At 41.5% G+C, this 22,959-nt stretch overlaps 1 protein-coding gene across 1 annotated transcript; it reads left to right on the top strand.

Annotated features, from left to right (window-relative positions):
• The first annotated feature begins 560 nt into the window (after nucleotides 1–560).
• Nucleotides 561–22,352, top strand: FBXO9 (F-box protein 9). Its single transcript, XM_029243731.1, has 13 exons — nucleotides 561–855; nucleotides 3,841–3,927; nucleotides 6,321–6,476; nucleotides 9,136–9,193; nucleotides 10,625–10,724; nucleotides 12,740–12,870; nucleotides 13,898–14,012; nucleotides 16,545–16,663; nucleotides 16,861–16,951; nucleotides 17,536–17,631; nucleotides 18,084–18,177; nucleotides 19,754–19,905; nucleotides 21,765–22,352. The coding sequence occupies exons 1-13, from the start codon at nucleotides 853–855 to the stop codon at nucleotides 21,871–21,873; spliced, it is 1,311 nt and encodes a 436-aa protein (XP_029099564.1). The 5' UTR covers nucleotides 561–852; the 3' UTR covers nucleotides 21,874–22,352.
• The last annotated feature ends 607 nt before the right edge of the window (nucleotides 22,353–22,959 follow it).

Below are 22,959 nucleotides of genomic sequence, written 5' to 3'. Positions count from 1 at the left end.
TTGCATGATGGGATCTGTAGTGAGACGGGAGTTGGGGGGGCCTGTTTTCTCTCCTGCCGCTACTCTTCTGAGCGCCTCTTTTTCTCAACCTCCAGGACCGTGTCTTTAAAAAGTTTAGTCGTTATAACAGCCTGTGACGATAGTGGAATTTAACTGTCTCCCTGCAATCCCGGAGTGGGACTCTAACCACAGTCGTCGAGGATCGTGTAGTGACCGTCCCGGGCACCCAATTCGATGCCTTCGGGCCGCTTGCCTTAGGGTCTCAACTCTAAATTTGAGTTAAGTCCTGTTCAAGTTTGCGTAAGTTCACTGAGCCGAATACTAGGCTGAGTTTGGCCTTCGGCACCCCGGGCTGACCTCACCCGGGCTGTCCCTCGCGCACACAGAAAGCGCACGCCCCTAGCCCTCCACAGGGAAGTGCGCGGGCAGCGGAGCAGGGCAGCCCACGCGGGCGGCGGCGGGTCAGCACTGCGCATGCTCGCTGCGCCGGCGCAGGTTTCCGCGGCAGGGGTGCATCTGCGCTGCGGCGTCCGGGGTCTCCAGCAGGGTCGAGGCTCCGGTGCGCGCACAGTCCTCGGCTTCGGCGGGCCCCAGGCGTTCCTGCGCTCCGCGAGTCCCCGGCCGCCGCCGCAGCGCGCCGCGATCTGGCCCTCTGCCCTGCGAAAATGGCTGCCGTACGCCGGGCCCGCAGTTATTGCCGCTGCCTGGTGCGCTTCTCCGACCGAGAACTCTGCTAAGTCCCGTTGCACCGGACGGCAGGAGTAGACACCGAACTCCCGGGGCACCTCCTCGCGGGGGCGGTGCCGAGGGGGCGCCGAGAGCCCCTCGGCCGCGGCCGGCTGGCCCGCCAGCATGGTAAAGCGCCGAGGAGCTCGGGCGGGCGGCGGGCGGGACGGCCCGGGCCTGCGGGGAGCCCCGGAGGACGTGGAGAGGGTGAACCTGCGAGGGTTGGGGGCTGCACGGCTACCACCATACTGGGGCCCTGGCCTGAGGGTGGCGGACAGTGCTAGCCCTGCCCGCTCCCCGGGGTTCCTTCCTGCCGAGCCCCCTAGCTGGGTCTCCAGGTGAGCAGAGCGGGTTTGCTGGACGGCCGAGAATAATGCCTCTCGGCCTGCTGAGGGCATTGAACCAATCTCGTCCCTTTAATAAAAGCGAGCGTAGATTGAGGTGAGCCGTCGCAACATCTGAAAGCGGGAGGGAACCTTGGCAAGTGGAGACACTTGTTGATCGCCGCCCCTCGCCCCTCCAAAACAAAAAGCCTGCCCATGGAGCCGCCGTTCTGACCCCTTAAGGAGTCCTGGGTTTAGGAGGCACCCGCCCCAGGACGCGGCAGTTCCTGGGGCAGGGTTTTGGCTGGCGGTCCTGGTGGCTTGGGGTTGGAAGGATTTTGTCTCATTTCACAGCAGTGAGGGCCCAAGCAGCGTCAGTGCGGTCCAAATGGAGGAACTGAGCAAAGCTCCAGAAATTGACAAAGCAGATTCCATGGGGCTATTGCGTGTTGGCGTATGTAGTCTCTGCCCCACGCTGCTTTGCTTTGGCTTCAAATAAATTGTCGTTCCGAGAAACTAATCTCTGGCTAAAGTTGAGTGATTCAAGAGTGAAATGATACCAAACTCATTAGCTTATAGTAGACCCAAGTGTTTATTGAATACACGAATGGTTGAATGAACTTATTTTATGAAGTCAATTTGGTGTATAGAAAAACACTAATTGACTATGCTTTTAAACTTTCAGAAATAGTTCTCTGACCAGGATTAAGCACTTAACTTTCTGTATTTCATTAGTCCCATGTGTAAAACAGTAAAAGGATGAACACATGAGCTACTCTAGTGAAAGGTGATGTTAGGTCCAACTCAGTTATGAAAAACAAAGTGAAAATTTCTGGATGACAGCCAAAGACCTACTTATTTCAAGTGGTATTTGAGTTGAAGAGCATATGGTAAAACCCCAAATTTGATGGTTCTTGTTATTGTCACCATACTGTCAAAATCAAAGTCTTAGTGGATGAGAGCTCTATTAACACAGCCCAGGGGAGAAGATGCTGTCTGTATTATAGGCTTCCTGTCTCCTTACCTCATCCTTGAGATATGCATTATATATCCTCATGGCATTTTATTTGTTAATTCATTTTTTGGAGCACATATTATCAGCCTGGCATAGTGCCAGACCTTAGATCTTGATGCCAATGCACTAATTTCTAGCGAAAGAGACGAAATCTCAATACAAGTCTTAAGTGCTGTGATACCAGCACAAGTGTAATGGGAAAACCAAAGAGGCAAGTGAAAGGATCAGAATTTGTTTCCTACTGGGATAATCCCTGAGCTGAATCATGAAGGATGAGTAGCAAGTAGCCAAGCGGAAGAAGATGCAGGCATTCCAGATGCAGAGAGCAAAGCAGCGTGTGCCAAAGCGCGGGGCTGGAGAGAGCAGGGGGAGCTCTTGAAGTCACTTTGGTGGGGCTACTGGGCTAGAGGTAGAGGCTGAATTACTGAGATACCCCAGGGACCAAGGTCTCCTTCCATTAGCTGTCCTTAGAGTTTATAGTAATAAAGCAGACCCTTATTTGAGAAGAGAGAGAAATACACTTGTTAGATCTGTAAACTCAAACCCTTTTATTGTGTAATTTCCCATTACTGATGATCTGAGTAGGAAAAGCTCTCAGCTTAAAGAGACTTAAAAAAATGTATTTGACAGTGCGTTGATGCTCAGATTTTCCAGTTTTCTGAAAGTTCATGTGAGGCTCAGCCTTTCTCTTTTATTTCTCCACTGATTTAGCCTTTCCAGGGTGCCAAGCACTTTACCACGTACTAACTAGTTCACATCTCACAGGCACCTCTGTTGTAAGTCTGGTTGCCAGAGATAAGACAAGGAGCCAGGCTTGTTTGTGTTGTGCTATGAAGTAGTGCAAGTATATCTGGTTGCTGTGCTCAAAGATAGGTGTTAATACAGACATTTTAGTCCTGGGAACAAATTACAACCCCATTTGGCAATTGTAAAGCTTACCGTGTTTGGAATGAGTGAAGTTAAATAGGTTTTATTATTTTTATTTCTAACTAACCTTCAAAGTCACTTCCCTGATTGCCACATTTCTTTATAGGACTGAACACTTGAAGTGTTGAGCAAGTCTTATTTGCTAACAAGTGTGTTAGGTTATAGACCACACCTAGGCAACATTTCGTTTTCACTGGAACATAGGATCCAGTTTTATTTAGCAAACATTTATGGAGAATAAAAGGATAAAATGGACGGAAACTGACCTGAGGCTTCTGTTAAGTCCCAAGCCGTGCACAGTAGTTCCAGCCCAGCTTTATTCCACTTTAAGTCAATCCAATATATGAAAATCTGGATTTATAAAAAAAAAAAAAAATGGAAGGAGCTTCTTTACAAAAACCTTCACACTTACATGTCTTTGATTTGAGTGAGCTTTTCTAGTACATTTAAAATATTATTAGACTAAAGTCATTCACACATTAATAACATTCCAGTTTGTGTAAAGAAGGGACAACCATATATGGGCTATATATGGTCTTAAGAGATCCATGAAACAAAAACTATTTGAACTCTATACCACCAACTGTTATTTTCTGAAGCAAGGTGGTTCTTTTTAACCACCTACCAAAACATTTTAAGCTGGAGCCCAGTGAAGTTGTTTATTCTACAGTATTAAAAAATTAAAGTATCAGACTTTCCTGACTGGAATCATTTAACTTACCTGTGAAGAAGATATTTAGAGAGAGGCAACTGTGTGTTTCACTGGGCAGGTAGCTGAATAGGAGATGTAGGTTACCAGGGAAACCATGTTTGCTTATTCCTGAGCATCCTTTGCTTTCCCTCACTCAGGCAGAAGCTGAGGAAGATTGTCATTCCGACGCTGTCAGGGCAGGAGATGAGGATGAAAACGAACGCCCTGCTGAGACAGATTTGCAGGCATGTTTCTTCCTTTGTGCATTTAGTTCTTAATTCTGTTGCTTTCCATACCTAAGCAGGAGTTGGTCATAATTATGAAGATTCATAGGTTCTTATTTGCATTGAATGTAGCTGTATCTTCATACCGGTTTTTAGAATACTTAAGTTATTACTATGTTATAGATTTTTCTGTAAAAAGGAATATCAGTAATTGCTGCTGTGTAATTCAATATGTGGGTTTACAGTGTTCAAACCAAGGCAAAAGCATGACTAAAACCCATCACTTTAAAGAAAAAGATTGACAGATTTGACCACCTAAAAGTTTAAAACCTGTATATAGCAAAAGACCTCCTAAATCAAGAGAAATAATTAACTGGAAAAACTATTTACCATCTAGGGGAAGAGGATTAATATCTCTGATACAGATGTAACATCCTTATAAAAGTAGTAACAACATAGGATAGAAAGATAGGAATGGATAACTAATGGAAAAAATTAATATAAATATTTATGAAACATTAGAAGAGATAATCAGCCTCACTAATAATTTTTTAAAAATACAAATTAAGGGCTTCCCTGGTGGCGCAGTGGTTGAGCGTCCGCCTGATGATGCAGGTGATGTGGGTTCGTGCCCCGGTCCGGGAAGATCCCACATGCCGCCGAGCGGCTGGGCCCGTGAGCCATGGCCGCTGAGCCTGCGCGTCTGGAGCCTGTGCTCCGCAACGGGAGAGGCCACAACAGTGAGAGGCCCGCGTACCGCAAAAACAAACAAACAAAAAACAAAAAACAAATCAGCATTGTTTTTTAAAAAAAGATCAGATTAGTGAATAATGCCTATTGCTGTCCAGGCTCTGAGAACACTCACTCAGTATACATGAAAGCATAAGTTGCTACAGCTTTTTTGCAGGGAAGATTAGCAATATGGATCAAAATGAAAAACATACATTCCCTTTGAACCAGCAATCCTACTTCTAGGAAATTAATCCTAAGGAAATAATAGGGGAAGTGAGTAAATATACACATACAAAAATGTTTATTGTAGCATTGTTTATATGGAAAAATGGAGTACAACCTAAATATCCATCACTTGTGTTAAGTAATGATGCATCCATGCAGTGAAATATTCTGCAGCCGTTTCAAAGGATAGGGTAGAGCTTTGTGCATCGAAATAGAGAAATATTCATTGTAGTTAGTTAAGTGCTTCTTACTGAATTTGTAATCTTTATAATACTTGTGCATTTGGAGTGCACCATCTAGTAGGCGTTAAGAGTGCTGCTAGGACTTCCCTGGCGGTCCAGTGGTTAAGACTCCGCGCTTCCAATGCAGGGGGCTTGGGTTCGATCCCTGGTCAGGGAACTAAGATCCCACATGTTTAAGTCAGAGGTATATGTGTTACATTCATAATAGGAAGGTGGGAGTCAAAGCAGTGTGCAGAATGTAGAGAAAAATTATTAAAAGCTTTCATGTTTTAAATCTGTACTCTTTTTTTAAAGAGCCAGCACTAATATATACAATCCAATTACCAATGTCCTTTGGGGGGAAGGGCATCCCAGGTTGGGTTCCCAGAAAGCAGACTGCGAGGTGGATGTAAGAGGTTTATGAAGCAGTGCTCTTGGAGTCAGCACCTGTGCCAGGGAGGCAGGGAGGGAAGCCTGAGGGGGTTGGGGGAGCTGGACTGCTCTGTAGTCTCAGTGGACCAGCTCAGTTAATCCTGCGGAAGTTCCGAGGACTACCTCAGAGCGGGGGAAGAATGACCTTTCAGAGCGGGGTCTTTGATCACTCTCCTTGATCAGTCGTTGGGTGGGGAGCACTTGGGAAGGGGTGTGGTCTCCCTGAGGCCCTACTGCAGGGCGAGGGCTGAGGGCTGTTCTTCTGTGGCACTCCCAGCAGTTCCTAATGGGGGGGTCTGGGCAGCACAGCAGAGCCCGCCACAGAGGGGGTTTCACTTTTTCTATGTTTAGATTCTTTTTAATGATATGTATTAGAAAAAATAATTTCTTTTAAAAAAGAGAAAGGTTATTAAAAGAAAGACTTGGGGCTCGCATACAGGATTTTGAGGTGATGTATTCCAAGGGAAGAAATGTTTGCAAGCATCTAAGTTAAGTCCCTAAGTGATGGCTTACATTTTCGATTCCAATTAAAATTTGATTTTCTCATGCCGTTAGATTTCTCCTGTATAGAGAATCTTATTTTAGGCAAAATTTCACAATTTCTTCAAAGTCTTAAGCAAAAAATTATCTTGGAAGATAACAGGTATTTAATGGTAGTATTCAGTAATTTAATAATTTAAAGACAGTGTTTTCTCATCTTAGCATATGTATATGTGTGGACATTGGTGTTGGACCTATTGACAGATTGTTCCAGAGTTGAGCTCCTCTTCCTTGGTGGGTCCTGAAACATTCTTCTTCCCTCAGGCACAACTCCAGAGGTTCCGAGCTCAGTGGATGTTTGAACTTGCCCCAGGTGGAGGCTCGAGCAGTTTAGAATCTCGACCTTGGAGAGCAACGAGAGGCTCTTCACTGAGAGCAGCGGACACCAGAGGAAAGCAGGAGCTGGCAAAAGAAGAAAAGTTAAGTGTTAGGGGCGTTGTACTTGGAAAGATGGTGACAAGTGTGCCAGGGTGTCCATCCCTCACCACTTTTTGTAGGCCTTTGGATGACACATTACTCCTTCTTTCCTGCAGGTATACAGTCTTGCCGGAACTCTTTGGTAATATACACCCCTGAGATTCACCTGGTCTAAAAGACAGATGCCTCTGAATCTGTTTAACAGAAGCCCGAAAGGGGAAAAAATTGGTTTAAATGTTAGCACCTTCCCAAAGGTCATAATGCAATATTTTGTTATATTTTGAGTTGAACAGATTTATAGTGATGCAGTAATTACTTCCTTATCCTGGAAAATTTTGAATGCTTTCTAATGGTTCACCTCTTTCCTAGTGCTTGTTCACACAAAGTACACACAACCCACCATTTCAGTTTTCACAACATTTGTCCCTCTGTGTCCGGGGATGCTCACCTTCCTTGTATGAAACAGTGTAGCATTTGCGTATAACCACGCACATCCTCCAGTATACTTTAAATCATCTCTAGATTACTTGTAATACCTAGTACAATGTAAATGCTCTGTAAATAGTTGTAAGTACAGTGTAAATGCTGAGTAAATAGTTACCATTGCGCAGCAAATTCAAGTCTTGCTTTTCAGAACTTTGTGGAATTCTTTTCAAATATTTTTGATCTGCAGTTGGTTGAATCCCAGGATGCAGAGAGAGGGATGTGGAGGGCTGACTATATCCTGTTACTCCACAGGGGTTGTCATCTTCATACCATCAGACCCAAGTTTTTCTTTATAAAAATTTGCCGTTTAATAATCGACATTACCATGATAACTAAAAACTTCCATATTTGTTTTGTTTCATTTTAATTTTGAAATAATCACAGATTCATAGCACAGGGGAGTCCTGTGCACCCTTCCCGTCCTCCCTTGACGGTGACACCTTCCGTAGCTAGACTTCTAGGAAGTAGACCTTGGTACAGTCCACAGAGCTTATTCAGGTTTCCAAGCACTTCACTGTCTGTATGTGTATAAATAGTTCTCTGCAATTAGCCATGTAGCTTCATGTAACCATCACCACAATCAAGATACAGAACTGTTTTGTCACCACAGGGCTCCCTCTTGCTACCTTGATAGTATACGCTCTCTTCCCCACCTCCTCCCCAGCCATTCCTAACCACTGGCAGCCCCTACGCTGGCCTCCATTTCTATAATTTTGACATTGAAAAAGTGTTGTTTAATTCCTTTGAGGTCTGTCCCAGTTGTTGTGTGTGTCAGTAGTTTGTTGCTTTTTACCGCTCAGTCGTGTTGCATGGTGTTCACGTACCCCACTTTGTTTGACCACTCACCTGTCGAGGGACATTTGGGTTTTTTCCAGTTTGGGGCTATTATTACTAGAACTGCTATGAATATTCATATGCAGGTTTTTGCATGAACATGAGTTTTCATCCCTCTGGCCTAAGAGTGCAATTGCTAAGTTGTACGGTAAGTGCATCTTTGATTAAAAGAAACTGCAAACTGTTTTCCAGAGTGTCTGCACCATTTTCCCTCCGGCAGTGTATGAGTGATCCAGTGTCTTCACATCCCCGTCACCATTTAGAGTTGTCATTACTTTTTTTTTTTTTTTTTTTTTGCGGTCCGCGGGCCTCTCACTGCTGTGGCCTCTCCCGTTGCGGAGCACAGGCTCCGGAAACGCAGGCTCAAAGCCATGGCTCACGGGCCCAGCCGCTCCGTGGCATGTGGGATCTTCCCAGACCGGGGCATGAACCCGTGTCCCCAGCATCGGCAGGCGGACTCTCAACCACTGCGCCACCAGGGAAGCCCATGTCATTACTTTTTAATTTTAGCCATTCTGATAGCTGTGTAGTGATACCTTCTTGTGATTTTAATTTGTATCTCCCCAATGGCTAATGATGTTGAATATCTTTCCATGTGCTGTTTCCTGTCTTTATACGCCCCTCAGTGAAATACCTGTTTGTCTTTTCTGATTGGATTGCTCATGTTTTTACTGTTGGGTTTTGAGAGTTCTTTATGTATTCCAAATACAAGTCCTTTGTTGAATATGTGGCTTGTAAATTCTTTCACTTTGTAGCATGTCTTTTCATCCTCTTTTTTTTTTTTTTTTGCGGTACGCGGGCCTCTCACTGTTGTGGCCTCTCCCGTTGCGGAGCACAGGCTCCGGACGCGCAGGCTCAGCGGCCATGGCTCACAGGCCCAGCCGCTCCGCGGCACGTGGGATCCTCTCGGACCGGGGCACGAACCCGTGTCCCCTGTATCGGCAGGCGGACTCTCAACCACTGTGCCACCAGGGAAACCCTTTTCATCCTCTTAACAGGAAATTTAACAGAGCAAAAGTTTTAATTTTGATGAGGTTTAATTTATCAGTTTTTCCTTTTATAGATTGTGCTTTTGGTGTCAAGTATAAGAACTCCTCGCCCAAGTCTCCCAGATTTTCTTTCTTTTTTTTCCTAAAAGTTTTTAAAGTTTCACTTTTAAGTCCTTGATCCATTTTCGAGTCACTTTTTATGTAAGCTATGAAGTTGAGGTTGACATTCATTGTTTTGCCTGTGGATGTCTAACTGTTGTAGCACCATTTGTTGAAAAGGCTATCCTTCTACCACCCACACTCATTTTTAGTACAGATTTTCAGAAATTGTTTTTCACTGTTTATTTTTATAGGCTCGAGAACTCTTCCTAAAAGCAGTAGAAGAAGAACAAAATGGAGCTCTCTATGAAGGTAAAAACTCAGGTCCCAGGATCATGTTGTCTTGACAGTTTTGAATAAGAACCCTTTGCTATTCACCAATTTTTTAAAAAATAGAATATATTTATACAGAACATCAGTCTCTATATTTGATATTGATTTTTAAAAAATAAAAATTGTATTTTTATATAACCTGTCTCTGTCCAAAAATCATTGCTGAGAAACATCATCATATTGGTAGGATTAGTAAAATAACCTTTTTCTACATTTAGGGTTTAGTATTTATTCTTCATTATTAAAGTCTTAAAAATACTGTTGCTTATTGAAAAATAGCAGGATATGCCATTGAAAAAATAGGATATGCTCCTTTTATATGTGAACGTTATTTCAGAGGAGGAGACTATGAAGGATAGATGGAGGAACATGTACATGCTTTCTAAATTCTAATGTACATTTTAGAGAAGGAATACTCTTCAGCCTTAATTGTCTCTTTTATTAGGCCAGTAGAAATGTGTAAGTAAACCAAGTGGTGGGGCTGTTTACCAGATTAGGTTTGTAATTAGGCTTTCATTTCCTGATAGAAAAGCTGTTAATTGGGGCATGGAAAAAAATGCTAGCACTTGAGTGGTTTGAAAATGCCCCCCAAATAACATTTTCAAAATTACTGCATTTATTTGCAAGTTTCTTCTAGGGGTTTTTTCACTCTGAGATATGAAAAGGGCCCAAATGGTGATATCCCGCCACAGTCTTTATTAGCCTGTGAGGTTCCTGTCTCCACGTAGTTTACAGTCACTCACCCAGAGCAGCAGAACATGGCAGAGTGGACTGAACTGAGTGGACTTCATCTGTGGGGAAAGAACTAGTCGGCTTCTGCAGCCCCAAGTTCTGTGGTATGTCTCTGTGGGAGAGACTGCTCAGTGTTATAGTTCTAAACCTCCTGGCCAGCAGATTGATTTAAAAACAGGTTTTATAGGTTACTTAGCTAGATAAGAGGCAGCTGGACTAAAGGAAGTTGGATTTGAAGAATAAATTCCAATAAATTCCAGAAAACCCTTCTCCTTATTCTACTCAGGAGGAAACATTTGATTTTCTGCATCCTAGGAAGAAGTTTGCTTAAAGGTGTTTTTGTTGGGGCTGCAGCAGTGGCATTTTCAAAGCACAGAGAAAGACAGCCACATATAAGATCATTTCTGACAATATGTGAGAGGCAGAGGGAAAAGATGGGCTAAAAGATAAGAGTAAAATGCAACATCTTAAGTTTCTGTAACGTGAGAGCTTTAGAAAAAGATTATTTCTGACTAGTAGGGTTTGGAAATAAGTTTGCTGACTGCTACTGTTGCATGTAGAAAAAGGGAATTTGGCTGTTTATAAAGAAAGTTACCAAATTAAACCACAGTTAGGGTAATCAAAGGAAATGACAAAAATGTGTGGTCATAGCTAATTTAGCTTTATTTTTTCTTTTAGCCATCAAGTTTTATCGTAGGGCTATGCAACTTGTACCTGATATAGAGTTCAAGATTACTTATACCCGGTCTCCAGATGGTGATGGCGTTGGAAACAGCTAGTGCGTACATAATTTGATAGACAGTAATATGTAGAGTTTGTTAAAGTTAAGCGTCTTTGCTCTGTTGACTCTTAACATGATAACGATAAGAAGACGGTGCTAATTCTGTTGTTATATAGTCTTTAATATAAAGACTTGTTTATAAAGTTGTAGAAATTTTTTAATTAGGGAAATTTTAAGAGTAAAGTATAGAAATGCATATTTTAAACAGGTGTAACAAAAATTAGGTGATGAAAGAGTTTTTTTAAAAAATAAAAGCAGTGGTTACTGAAAGGAGTAAACTAAAGGACACATTTCAACTTTCTGAAACCTATAAAGTCAAAACTATTAAAACGTGATCAGGGCAAGCCTGAAAAATGTTAATGGTTGAAATTGGGTACATAGTGTTTTATTACACTAGTCTTTCTCCTTTTGTATCCATTTGAAATAATACATTTTTTAAAAGGCTTTTTATTAGGAAAATGCTGGACTCTAACCAGACTTTGTTGTAGATAGAATACTGTTAAGACTGTAACATTTGTTTAAAAACACGGGCAGGACATAAGCGCTCCTAAAAAAAACCCAAAGAAACCGTGTTTCATTGTACAGATGCCATTGGCATCACGGTCATGGAGTAGCATTGACTGTTTATATGGACAGAGACCAAGAGAATATATTTTTAAGCTAATACTTTTGAAGCTGTGTGTAAAACAATTATAAAAGTGTACCGGCTTAACCCCTCTCTCTCCCAAAGCTTATATTAGAAGGGAAGGGAGTCTGTCCCCACAAAAGGATGCCAGGTTTAAAATGAGCAGTACATAGAAAAATAGAATTTTGGTGATGAGATATTATATTAGTTCTGCCATGAAACAATTAAGAGGTTACCTTTATCGATAACTTAGCGCTGATCGCCAGTGCTGTTTAACTGCTTATGGTGTTAACACTTAAGCTTTGGCTAAGCCATATTAAAAAAATCCTGATGAAGTCAGCATTTATTGTCTGTTTGGGGCTAATAATATTGTTCACTAAATTAGATTTAATAACATGAGGTAGTTCATACTCAAAAGGACTCATTTGGGCTTTTTCTAAACCTTCTTTGAATTTGGGTAGAGTCCTTTAGACCCAGCTCTTAGCCAGGTTTATAAATAGACGCCAAGGGCTGTTAAGAAAGGTTGTATTAAAACATTAAAGAAACATTTCTTTCTCTCTCGTCCTGTTACACAAACCCAGATGCTATGAAAGTTCTTTAAGGGTACAGTTTATTTTCTTATCAGACTTAACAGGCCCTAAAAGCCTCTGCTATTTTTTTTGCCTTCTGTAAAAAGCTGGTAGCATAGCCCTGCAGTCCATCTAGCCTCTGCCACATGTGCCCTTTGTTATCTTGTAATAAGCCCATCCTGGTTTTCTAACTTCATCCTCATCCAACCTTTTTGTAAGTCTGATCATTTTTAAGGTTACTGTTAGCAAAAATGGAAAGCTATATATTTTTCTAGAACTCTAACTATGTATTTGTTTATACTGATAAATTATTTGTGGACCCTGCTTTTTAAAATTACATATTTTCCTCTCTAAAGGTAGGGTGATAAGGCACATACGTTAGAAAACCCTTGCTAAGTAAGCACCTCAGATAACATTTGTGTATTTTATTTTTATCCAGTTACAATGGATTATGGTCACTTAAAAGGATATATTTACATAAGATTTTTAAAAATCATTTGAAAGTATCTTTTTACTAATTCATGAAATCTCTATTTGCCATAAAACTAATTAATTAAATCTCAACACCTGTATCCAAAAATTTTAATTCTTTCTCTGTGGGAATTAAAATTGCTGAAGCTTTTTTCTTCAGAAAGTTGGTATGGTACTCCTTTGCAAGGCAGGGTAACCATTTATCATATTAAAAAAAAAGTAGTAAGAAGTTTGCTTTTGGATGACTTTTTCTAAAGCAGATTTTGAAAGTACTGTGGAAAATCATTTTCTAAGCTGTGTTGTGTAGACTGTGGCACTGCGCTCACTTACCTCCCTTATTTTCTCAGCATCGAAGATACCGACGATGACAGCAAGATGGCAGACCTCCTGTCCTACTTCCAGCAGCAGCTCACGTTTCAGGAGTCTGTGCTCAAACTGTGTCAGCCCGAACTTGAGAGCAGTCAGACTCACATATCAGGTGTGACTTCATGGTCGTTACAACTCAGTGAGAAATACTTTTCCTTAGATTTACGTTTTCCAAAATTACAAGGTCAGATAGCTTGTCAGACAGTTGCTCTAGTTCAAAGTATGGTGGGAGAACTAATTGTAATTAATTTGTGCATAGTGATAAGCTTTTCAAGATCCGAAGTAGAGTGGAGTTTGTAGCACAGTTGTTAAAGGGTGCCATTCTTGGGCTTCCCTGGTGGCGCAGTGGTTGAGAGTCCGCCTGCCGATGCAGGGGACACGGGTTCGTGCCCCGGTCCGGGAAGATCCCACATGCCACGGAGCGCTGGGCCCGTGAGCCGTGGCCGCTGAGCCTGCGCATCCGGAGCCTGTGCTCCGCAACGGGAGAGGCCGCAACAGTGAGAGGACCGCGTACCGCAAAAAAAAAAAAAAAAAAAAAAAAAAAAAAGGGTGCCATTCTTTTTTCAGTGATGCTCTGCGAGGGTGAATGTGTGAGTTGGGGCGGCCCTCAGAAAACTGGAGGAACAATGGCACCATCAGGCACTTCAGCCAGGTTGGACGGTAGTCCTGAGATGGGCTGAATGTTTAAAAATTGATGGGTTTTTTTTCTTTTCATATGTTAAATGTTGTTTACTTAGCTATGGGACTTTCCAGAGGAGGACAACTGAAAATTTCCAAGGAGATGGAAATCATTTTTTAATGTTAACAAATGCATACGCACGCATACATACTAGACTATTTTTCTAACATATCCATTTTTATGTATCTTGATGATGAAATGATCTTCCAAGGGAAAGGAATACTTTATAAAAATACCTTCGGATCTGTTCAATACTGAAAAAACAAAGATATTTTGTGTCTTGATGTTAGGAACCATTATTACTTCTGGGTAGTTAAATATACTTGTGCTGTAGCTCTGAGCAGTACTGAAGGTGCGGTTTATAAAATTTAAGGAATACATAAAGATATCTGCAGGGAGAACGTGACAGCAGAGTGATGTATAGGAAGGAGAGTCACTGAGAGGATAGTTTCCTTTGCAGCGCTGCCGATGGAGGTCCTGATGTACATCTTCCGATGGGTGGTGTCGAGCGACCTGGACCTCAGATCGTTAGAGCAGTTGTCACAGGTGTGCAGAGGATTCTATATCTGTGCCAGGTACTTACTGTTTTTTTTTTTTTAAGCAACTCTGGCAGTGGTGAAAAACATATCAACAAAGTGAAAAGACAACCAATGGACTGGGAAAAAATATTTGCAAACCATATATCTGATAAGAGGTTGATATCCAAAATGTATAAAGAACTCATACAACTCAATTGCAAAAAACCCCAAATCTAATTAAAAAATGGGCAAAGGACCTGAATAGATGCTTTCCCAAAGAAGATATACAAATGGCTAACAGGTACATGAAAAGTTGCTCAACATCATTAGTCATTAGGGAAATGCAAATCAAAACCACAGTGAGATATTAGCTCATGCCTGTTTGAATGGCCATCATCAAAAAGACAAGATAAATGTGGATGTAGAGAAAAGGAAACCCTTTCACACTGTTGGTGGGATTATGAATTGGTATAGCTACTATGGAAAACAGTATGGAGGTTCTTCAAAAAATTAAAAATAGATCTACCATATGATCCAGCAGTTCCACTTCTGAATATATATCCAAAGGAAACAAAAACACTAACTCTGAAATATATCTGCACCCCATGTTCATAGAAGCATTATTTACAATAGCCAAGACATGGAAGCAACCTAAGTGTCCATGGATGGATGAATGGATAAAGAACATGTGGTATATATAAACAATGGAACATTATTGAGCCATGAAAAATGCAGAAATCCTACCATTTGTGACAACATGGATGGACTCTAAAGGCATTATGTTAGGTGAAATAAGTCAGAGAAAGACAAATGCTGCATGATCTTACTTACATGTGGCATCTGCATAGATAGAAAAGGAGAATAGACTTGTGGTTACCAGAGGTGGGGGAGAGAGGAAGGTGGTCAAAAGGTACAAATAAGTACTAGGGATGTAATGTGCAACATGGTGACTATAGTTACCATCGCCATATGATAGAGAGTTGTTAAGAGAGTAGACCCTAGGAGTTCTCATCACAGGAGACCTTTTCTTCTTATTGTATCTGTATGAGATGATGGATGTTCACTAAACCTATTGTGGCTTATTTCACAATAGTTGTAAATCAGACCATTGTGCTGTGCACCTTAAATTTTTACAGTGATGTGTGTCAAATAATTTTCAGTAAAACTGGGAAAAGAGTTATACTTTTAAAATCTGGTTATGTGAAGAATAATCATAGTTTAGTGTAACTTTATTTAAGACAGGTAATCCTTTATGAATGTCTTATATAAAAATAAATAGCTTATCCTTAGCATCTAGAACTTTTTTTATAACTTTATGTAGTTCTTAAAATTCAGATACCTTGTTTTTAAATAACCTAATTTCATTTGGAGTCTTGTGTTTTGGGTAAAACATTTGAATTACTTTAAAGCCTTTGGTGTTTTTTTTGGTGATTCTGTGTGCATTTCTGTTTAACAAGTACCTATCAAGCACTTAGTGGATTGACCCAGCCTTTTGAAATTGGGGTCTGTAGCACTGTTATTCCATTAACTTTCCTTTTAATTACACATGAGAAAACAAAAAGGGAATTAAGAAAATAAATTTTCAGGGGTAGGATAAAATTTGGTTATGAAAGTATTTGTTAAAAGAAAAAAATTTAAATACGTTGCAATGTAAATTTGGGGGGTTTATCTCTTTTTGTAGTCTGGCTTCAATATAAGTAATTCCTACGTCTTTAAAACGGAATGTTTTCAGTTAAAGATAGCGTTAAAGATGGCGTTAAAATTATTTTGAGTTGTATTAGAACCATGTCAGTTGTGTCGCTTTTTGCAGTAATCCCATGACAAAGTCTTGTTAGGGTTAGGGTTGGTGCTGTCTTCATAACTGACCTCCAGTCTGACTGTTTCACTGTTTCTCCGAGTACCATTCTGGCTCAGCCACCATTAGGCCTGGTCTGGATTATGGCATTGGCATCCTGTGTGGTCTCTGGGCTTCTGCCCTTACATACCGGGAGCACATTCTCCGTAGACCACCAGTCACCTTTTAAAAGCATCAGTCATGCTCAGAACCCTCCAGTGGCTTCCACTTCACTCAAAGGGCCACTCCCGCCTGTAGACCACTACGTCACCTGCCCCTGACCACCTCTTCACGCACGTAGTCTGCACTTCACCCAGTCACTCTGCTGCAGCCACATGATCCTTCTCGCTCCTTGTTGAACGTGCTGGCCACACTCCAGCCCTTGGCCCTTGCATGCTGTGGCTTCTGCCAGGATACCCTTCCTTGTCACCGTAGACACCTGCCCAGAAAACAATAGTCTCTGTTTCCCCACCACCATCGTCCTGGTCCTTTTACTCTGCTTTGTTTCTTTTTGTACTGAGCACACTACCTAAAACTTTTCTCTCGTTTTCTTCTCTTTTGTTTGCTTTCCCTGTAAAAGAGCAGGGCCTTTGCCCTGTCCGTCAGTCTGTCCCCAGTGCCCAGGACAGTGCCTGGCCAGCACTCAACCAATATTGCTGAATAGAAGATGGCTGGTGGCAGGAATGCTTCTCATGTCTGAGTGCGGATAGGGACTCACCTGTTATATGTATTGATGTTGTGCTTTTATTACCTAGAGACCCTGAAATATGGCGTTTGGCCTGCTTGAAAGTTTGGGGCAGAAGCTGTATTAAACTTGTTGCATATACATCCTGGAGAGAGATGTTTTTAGAAAGGCCACGTGTTCGGTTTGATGGTAAGTTGAACTCTTTAGAGCAATGGTGACCTGTTGTGCTGATTTTGAGAAATACACAGTCTTAATTTTCTATAACAGAGCTGAGTACTATAAGTATATTTAAAGGAAACCACAATAAAAACAAAACTGGAAACATGTTACATGGTTGTAAAAGTTTCTTATTATGTTCTTTTTAAAAAACCTGTTTCTTTTTATAGGAGTGTATATCAGTAAAACCACATATATTCGTCAAGGGGAACAGTCTCTTGATGGTTTCTATAGAGCCTGGCACCAAGTGGAATATTACAGGTACAACTGTAGTAAACTGAGTGAGTGAAAAATTCTCTCTCTCCAAGTATTGGTTCATTAGTTATTGGACATCTGTTCTTTGTGGCTTTTGCATTTATCCACAAAATGGCCCTCAGTATTTTCATCCGGTGTTATAACAGGAACTGCACTCAAAGAACGAGTAGGTTAAGATAAATCAGTTAATTCCTCCTGGGCTCTAAACCTAAGAATCACTATGACGTCACTTTAGAGCTCCTCCGTGTCTTCTGCCTTGTCAGGTAGCTTGTGCTGTTACTCAGGCTTCTTGTTCACCAGATGCTAGTGTCACTGAGAAATGAGTAAGCTATGGTAACTGCCCTGTAATAGCATTGGGCCTCACTTTCGTTTGACATTAGTTAGTGCTTTGGGGAAAAACACACAAATGCTTTGGTTCTCTTCTGTTGGCCTCACAGGTCATGTTCGTGTCAATGATGTTTTGCCACTTCTTTGGCCCACGGTGTTTCCATTCTGGTTTCACAGCCATGAGTAAATAGGTTTCGGTACCAGTAAATAAGGATGTGTTTTCTATTTGCATGTGGTGTTTTGGTGTTTTCCTTGTTCCACAGGTACATAAGGTTCTTCCCAGATGGCCACGTGATGATGCTGACCACGCCTGAGGAGCCCCAGTCCATTGTTCCGCGTTTAAGAACCAGGAATACCAGGTAGTGTCTTTCTGTAGTTTTCTATCCAGTCCAAATTTTAGGTGGTAACTTGCAGATTATGTAATTTAATACTGGATTAAAGAAGCAGTCATCTGGGGCACTTGTGAAAAGTACCAATCCCGGGAATTCCCTGGCAGTCCATTGGTTAGGATTTAGCAGTTTCACTGCTGAGGGCCCAGGTTCAATCCCTGGTTGGGGAACTAGGACCCCACAAGCTGTGTGCAGCACAGCCAAAAGAAAAAAAAAAACACAGCTGATCCCTGGGCCTCTCTGCAGAGATGTCCCTCCGTAGGCCTGGGGCCTCGGAGACTAGGCTTACTCACATCCTAGCTGATTGCCCTCAGGCAAGTTGAATAAACACTTCTAACTAACCCATCACCTTCTCAATTACTTAAATAAATACACATTATGGATTAATAGATTTAAAGTATTGGGTTTTTTTTAATTTTTAGAACTGATGCAATTCTACTGGGTCATTATCGCTTGTCACAAGATATAGACAATCAGACGAAAGTATTTGCTGTGATAACTAAGAAGAAAGAAGAAGTGAGTATGCAAGGTGGAATTGGCAGTTTTCCTTTTAATTTTCTTACCCTGCTCATTCAAGCATTCTTGATTAGAAAGGTTAAAAAATACCGTTTCGTAATTTATACAATATGGGTGTTGACTTACAGCATATCTCTGAGGAGAGCTGGAGGGTTTCTAAAACACAGTTATTTTTTATTGGATCAACTTATTTGTTCTTCTCCAAGTTTCCTCTTCTGGTCCGGGTTTCTTACGCATGAAAACGTAAAGCCAAAGTAACTATTAGTTATTCCTGTGAAATAACTAGTACAGTTATATATGACTATGTTTTTGCTTTTCTCCTTTTGAATCCTAGGAGATTTTCTTCCTAAACGGACTCATAGAGATAATTCTTTCACAAGGATATTTTTAGAATTTCAGTTTGTACTGGAAATAAGCTGAAGTGAGATAATTTCCTTCTTCCTTTTCTTACAAAAGGAAAAAAAAAATGCCGAGTAAATACGATGGCTGAATTATTACATTCCAGAGTATTTTAAATTCTCTTAACAGATTAAGGGGCTAATTTTTTCCACAGCTTTTCCCCATGTGCCTTTTTTCAGTCCTGGTTGAAAACGCTAATGTGTACTCAAGAAGCCAGTTGTGAGGTAGTTAGAATAAATACTTGCCTGGTGCTTTTATAATTAATATAGCTCTTGAATGAAGTTTCTCTTGTGTTAAACACCCCCCTCCCTCCCACCCCCAGCACCATGTATGGGAATAGTTAGGGCGGGTTTCATCTATGAGTCCTGTGGCCCTCGGCTGTGGCTTCTCTGGCTCCCTCTGGCTCCCGGAATTGGGGGGCAACAGTCTGAGGGGCAGAGTTGCTTGCTATCACTGTGACCTTGGCCGTGAGTTTACTGAGGTCAGAGCTGGGGAGTCGTGAGGCCCTAGCTGTTTAGATTTTATCTAATAAGAGAGTTTAGGGACTCCCATGCTGATGACCAGTTTTCTCTGCAGACTATGACTCAGTGAAGCCGTGCGTAGTGGCGACATTCTTGTGTTTTTAGCAGTATTTACAGAAGTGTGATTCCAGTGAACCTTGTCACATCTATTTCTCCGTTGACTATTTTACTGTTATTGCAAAGGATCAGTTATACTCAGTGTTTTTTCTGCAGCCTTCACCAGCTTATCACTTGCCCTCTTTAAAAATTCCCAAGTGTTTTCGAGTAGAAGGAAATACTAGGCTTAGAGATGGGAGACAGGAGCTTTAGTTCGCATCTCTGACACTGGCCCTGGGCTGCCCGCCCTGGGTCCTCATCCTGTCGGCCATCACACGGCAGCGATGCGGTTGCACGTCACACCTGGGGATGTTGTGATGACTGACTGAGATGGTGATGATGGAGGGAAGAGCCTTCTGTGTTTAGAGTCCTTCGTGTATTTCCAGGCACTCGTACACGTTCTCAGTCGATAACCAAAATAGCTGTTTACTATGTGCAGATACTATGTAACGTAACATGTTTCTGAGGTGTTCATGTATAGGTGTAGCACCATCCATCTCTCTGCCTCTGTCAGTGAAGTGAGGCCTCACTGTTGCTCATGCACCTCTCTTCTTTTACAGAAACCACTTGACTATAAATACAGATATTTTCGCCGTGTCCCTGTACAAGAAGCCGATCAGAATTTTCACGTGGGGCTTCAGCTGTGTTCCAGTGGCCACCAGAGGTTCAACAAACTCATCTGGATACATCATTCTTGTCATATTACTTACAAGTAGGCGAATGCAGTAAAAATCCCAAGGTTACAGACTAGATATGTCCTTCCTGTTTAGTTGAGGGACTCAGATAGGGTTTGATTCCTCAGAGTGAACGTTCGATTACAAAGCAAAACCACAGCATAATAATCCTGCAAACGAAGGAAACGGCCAACTGGAAAAAACCTAAAAGTGGACCAGGAAGTGGAGCATTCCGAGCTCCTGCCCACTGCCCATGGTGATGCGAGTGGGCACCTACCCTGTGGGGTTGAGAGCAGCTTCCGTGCGTGGATGGTGCCTGGTCACTAAGCTGTCCGTGCGTGACTTCATTCATTGGCTTACTCAAGGCAGTTGTAAAGCACCAAGACCTTTTTTCTTCTCCCATGTTTCAGTCTGATCACTTTTCACCTTATTTCCATTTGGTTTATCCCCAGGGATTATACCCAGATTTAAAATAAGTTGTAGTTAGGAAAGTAAGTCTGCTGAAAAGATTTCGTGTGTTCCAAAGCCAAATCTATTAGTGGTTCCTATTTAAAGTTCTTTGTCCTATGAGTTAGGATTTGCTTGTATGAAATAATTAATGAACAGATGAGAATGTGTGAGAAAGGAACAGTGCAGAAATGAGTAAAGTAAAAAAAAGGAATTAGGAAAGTGAAATGTCAGTTCATGTGGATACAGATCTTAGCTGTTGTTAGGTTTGAAAGAACACCGGTGTGTGCCCGAGGGTCTGCATGCCAGTTGAAATCAGAATTCTGAGAGGCAGGTTTGTGAGGTCAGCTTCCATTAGCCTCCTTCACAACCTTGACTGCGTTGTTGAAAACTTCCTCTGTCACGTTTCTATCTTACAAATAACTTTTCCCACTCATCTGGGAGGTCCTGACAGCTGAGAAAGAGCATTTTTCTGTCTTCTCATCCTTACCTCCTGGTCCTACTATCTTCTTTTTGCTTCTCTGAGTAATTTGTGAAGTGGAATCTTTTTTTTTTTTTCTTTTCAAAGAAAGAAACCAAACCCAGAAGTAGGACAAAGCAAATGAAAAGCATCACATCTTAAGAGAAAAAAGTGACGTCATTTGTAACTGCTAATGATCACGTTGACGTCCTTATAATAATATCTATAAAGTCACTTGAATTTTATGTTTTTGTTTATTTCTCCTTTTTTGTTTTATTTCTCCTTTTTTGTTTTTAGGAGAAAATTAAAAGCTGTGGTAATGTAACTCGTCACCTGCTTCCCCTCCAACCTGAAATTGTGCTGTTGATCATGCAAATATGAACTCATTAAATTCTCTTCTAGGATTATAATTCTTTCTAAAATACATTTTAACAAGAGCTTTACAAAGTCTATAGCCTTTGACTTAGAAATTCTACTCTCAGGGATCTGTTTTGTTCATATTCAAAAATATCACAACATCATTTTTAATTGCCAAATATTGAAACAGCCTACATCTCCAGCAAAAGGAGAATTTAGTAAATGTGGTATAAGCAGACAGTGAAATATTATGCAGCCACAAAAATGGCTTCTGAAGAGTATTTAATGACGTGAGGAAATGCTTATGTCATAATGTTTTAAAAAGGCAGGATGACAAGTAGAGTATGATCTCAGCAGTAAAGTTTGATAGCAAGGTTGAAGTGCCTGGAAGAAATGCTTCATGAGGCCGTATCTGGGTGATGGGATGATGAGTGATTTTTCTTTACATTTTTCTAAATTTTTCAAATTTTCTATAATACACTATATTATTTAGAATTGACTGAGACGAATTAAATTTAAAAAAGGCTAAAGCCTAAAATAAACTCCTCCCCACCACCACCACCCCAAAAAAGGCAAGGATTTCAAATGAGTTGATATCTCCTGGTAACGAGTGATTCTGTGCTTTCTTTCCAGATCAACTGGAGAGACTGCGGTCACAGCTTTCGAGATCGACAAGATGTACACGCCCCTGCTGTTTGCCAGGGTGAGAAGCTACACTGCCTTCTCCGAGAGGCCCCTGTAGCCCTCACGTCCACCCCTGCCGCGATGCATGGATAAAAGTATATAGAGAAACAGAGCACCTAAGTTATAAATGTACATATATTATATATATATGGAATTGGAACTTATTTTACATTGTTGGAGTTCTTTCAAGAAGAGTATAAATTGATTATTTTTTTTATGTAAAGAGAGAGTTGATTCTTGGGGAGTTTGTTTTGAAATTATTATAAGTTACAGTACATTTATGTTGTGAAAAACCACATGAGATTTAAATCATGCCCTTTTTCAAGCAGATTTCTGAGCAGATTCTGTCACATAGGTCGTCTTCTGACTGATCAGCCCGGTATTTAAATGCGTCAGGGGAGCACCCCACGGGATCAGCATTTATTTCACGCGTGACGTAGTGTCTCTCACTAAAGGCTCAAAATGTGAACACCTGTTCTGGATTTGTTTGAAACTTTGACCAATAAAGATCATAAATAAATGTTTCTTTCAAGAAAATGTATTTGGACAGCCTTTTTAAAATGTCAGAATGATAAACAATCCTAAGGTAGCCAGTGAAGGCTTACGAATGAATGAGCGCCTCTTTCGTCTTGGTGTTCATACACAGCCACAGACTATAGTATCTGTACTCTGACCCTACCCAGGCCCCCTACAGATACGTGACATTAGGTGAGAAAGGGTGACTCCCTCGGGGCCAGAACTCGTCAACAAGCTCAGCCAATCTTCTTTGTTCCTAAAAGAGCAGGAGTGGATCATATAAACCCAGGCCTAACTCTCTCCAGAACCAAAGTTGGGAGAGGGCCAGCCGCCAAGTGAACTGTACGTTACTGCCCCGGCAGCAACGCTATGAGTAATTTCAGAGTTTGCGTTTGGCACATCTCTACCAGATTCAGGTTCGGTTTTGGTGATTCAAATACAGCTAGAGTTGAGTACCTGTGTACTTTCAGAAGAAAACAGCTGCAGCCAGGATTGCTTTCAAGTTCATAGTGACATTAAAAGATGCTTCGGGGACTCAGCTGGTGGTGCAGTGGTTAAGAATCCACCTGCCAATGCGGGGGACACGGGTTCGATCCCTGGTCCGGGAAGATCCCACATGCCCCGGAGC

Source organism: Monodon monoceros, unplaced genomic scaffold, assembly GCF_005190385.1.
Source record: "Monodon monoceros isolate NGI ecotype Baffin Bay Population unplaced genomic scaffold, NGI_Narwhal_1 Super_Scaffold_3, whole genome shotgun sequence".
Classification (NCBI taxonomy): domain Eukaryota; kingdom Metazoa; phylum Chordata; class Mammalia; order Artiodactyla; family Monodontidae; genus Monodon; species Monodon monoceros.
This window is presented reverse-complemented; position numbering and strand designations above follow the sequence as displayed.

Coding starts and splice junctions, on each gene's coding strand:
- FBXO9 (XM_029243731.1), top strand. Junction 3,928..6,320: donor CTGCTGAGACAGATTTGCAG/GCATGTTTCTTC, acceptor TTCTTCCCTCAG/GCACAACTCCAGAGGTTCCG. Junction 9,194..10,624: donor AAATGGAGCTCTCTATGAAG/GTAAAAACTCAG, acceptor TTTTTCTTTTAG/CCATCAAGTTTTATCGTAGG.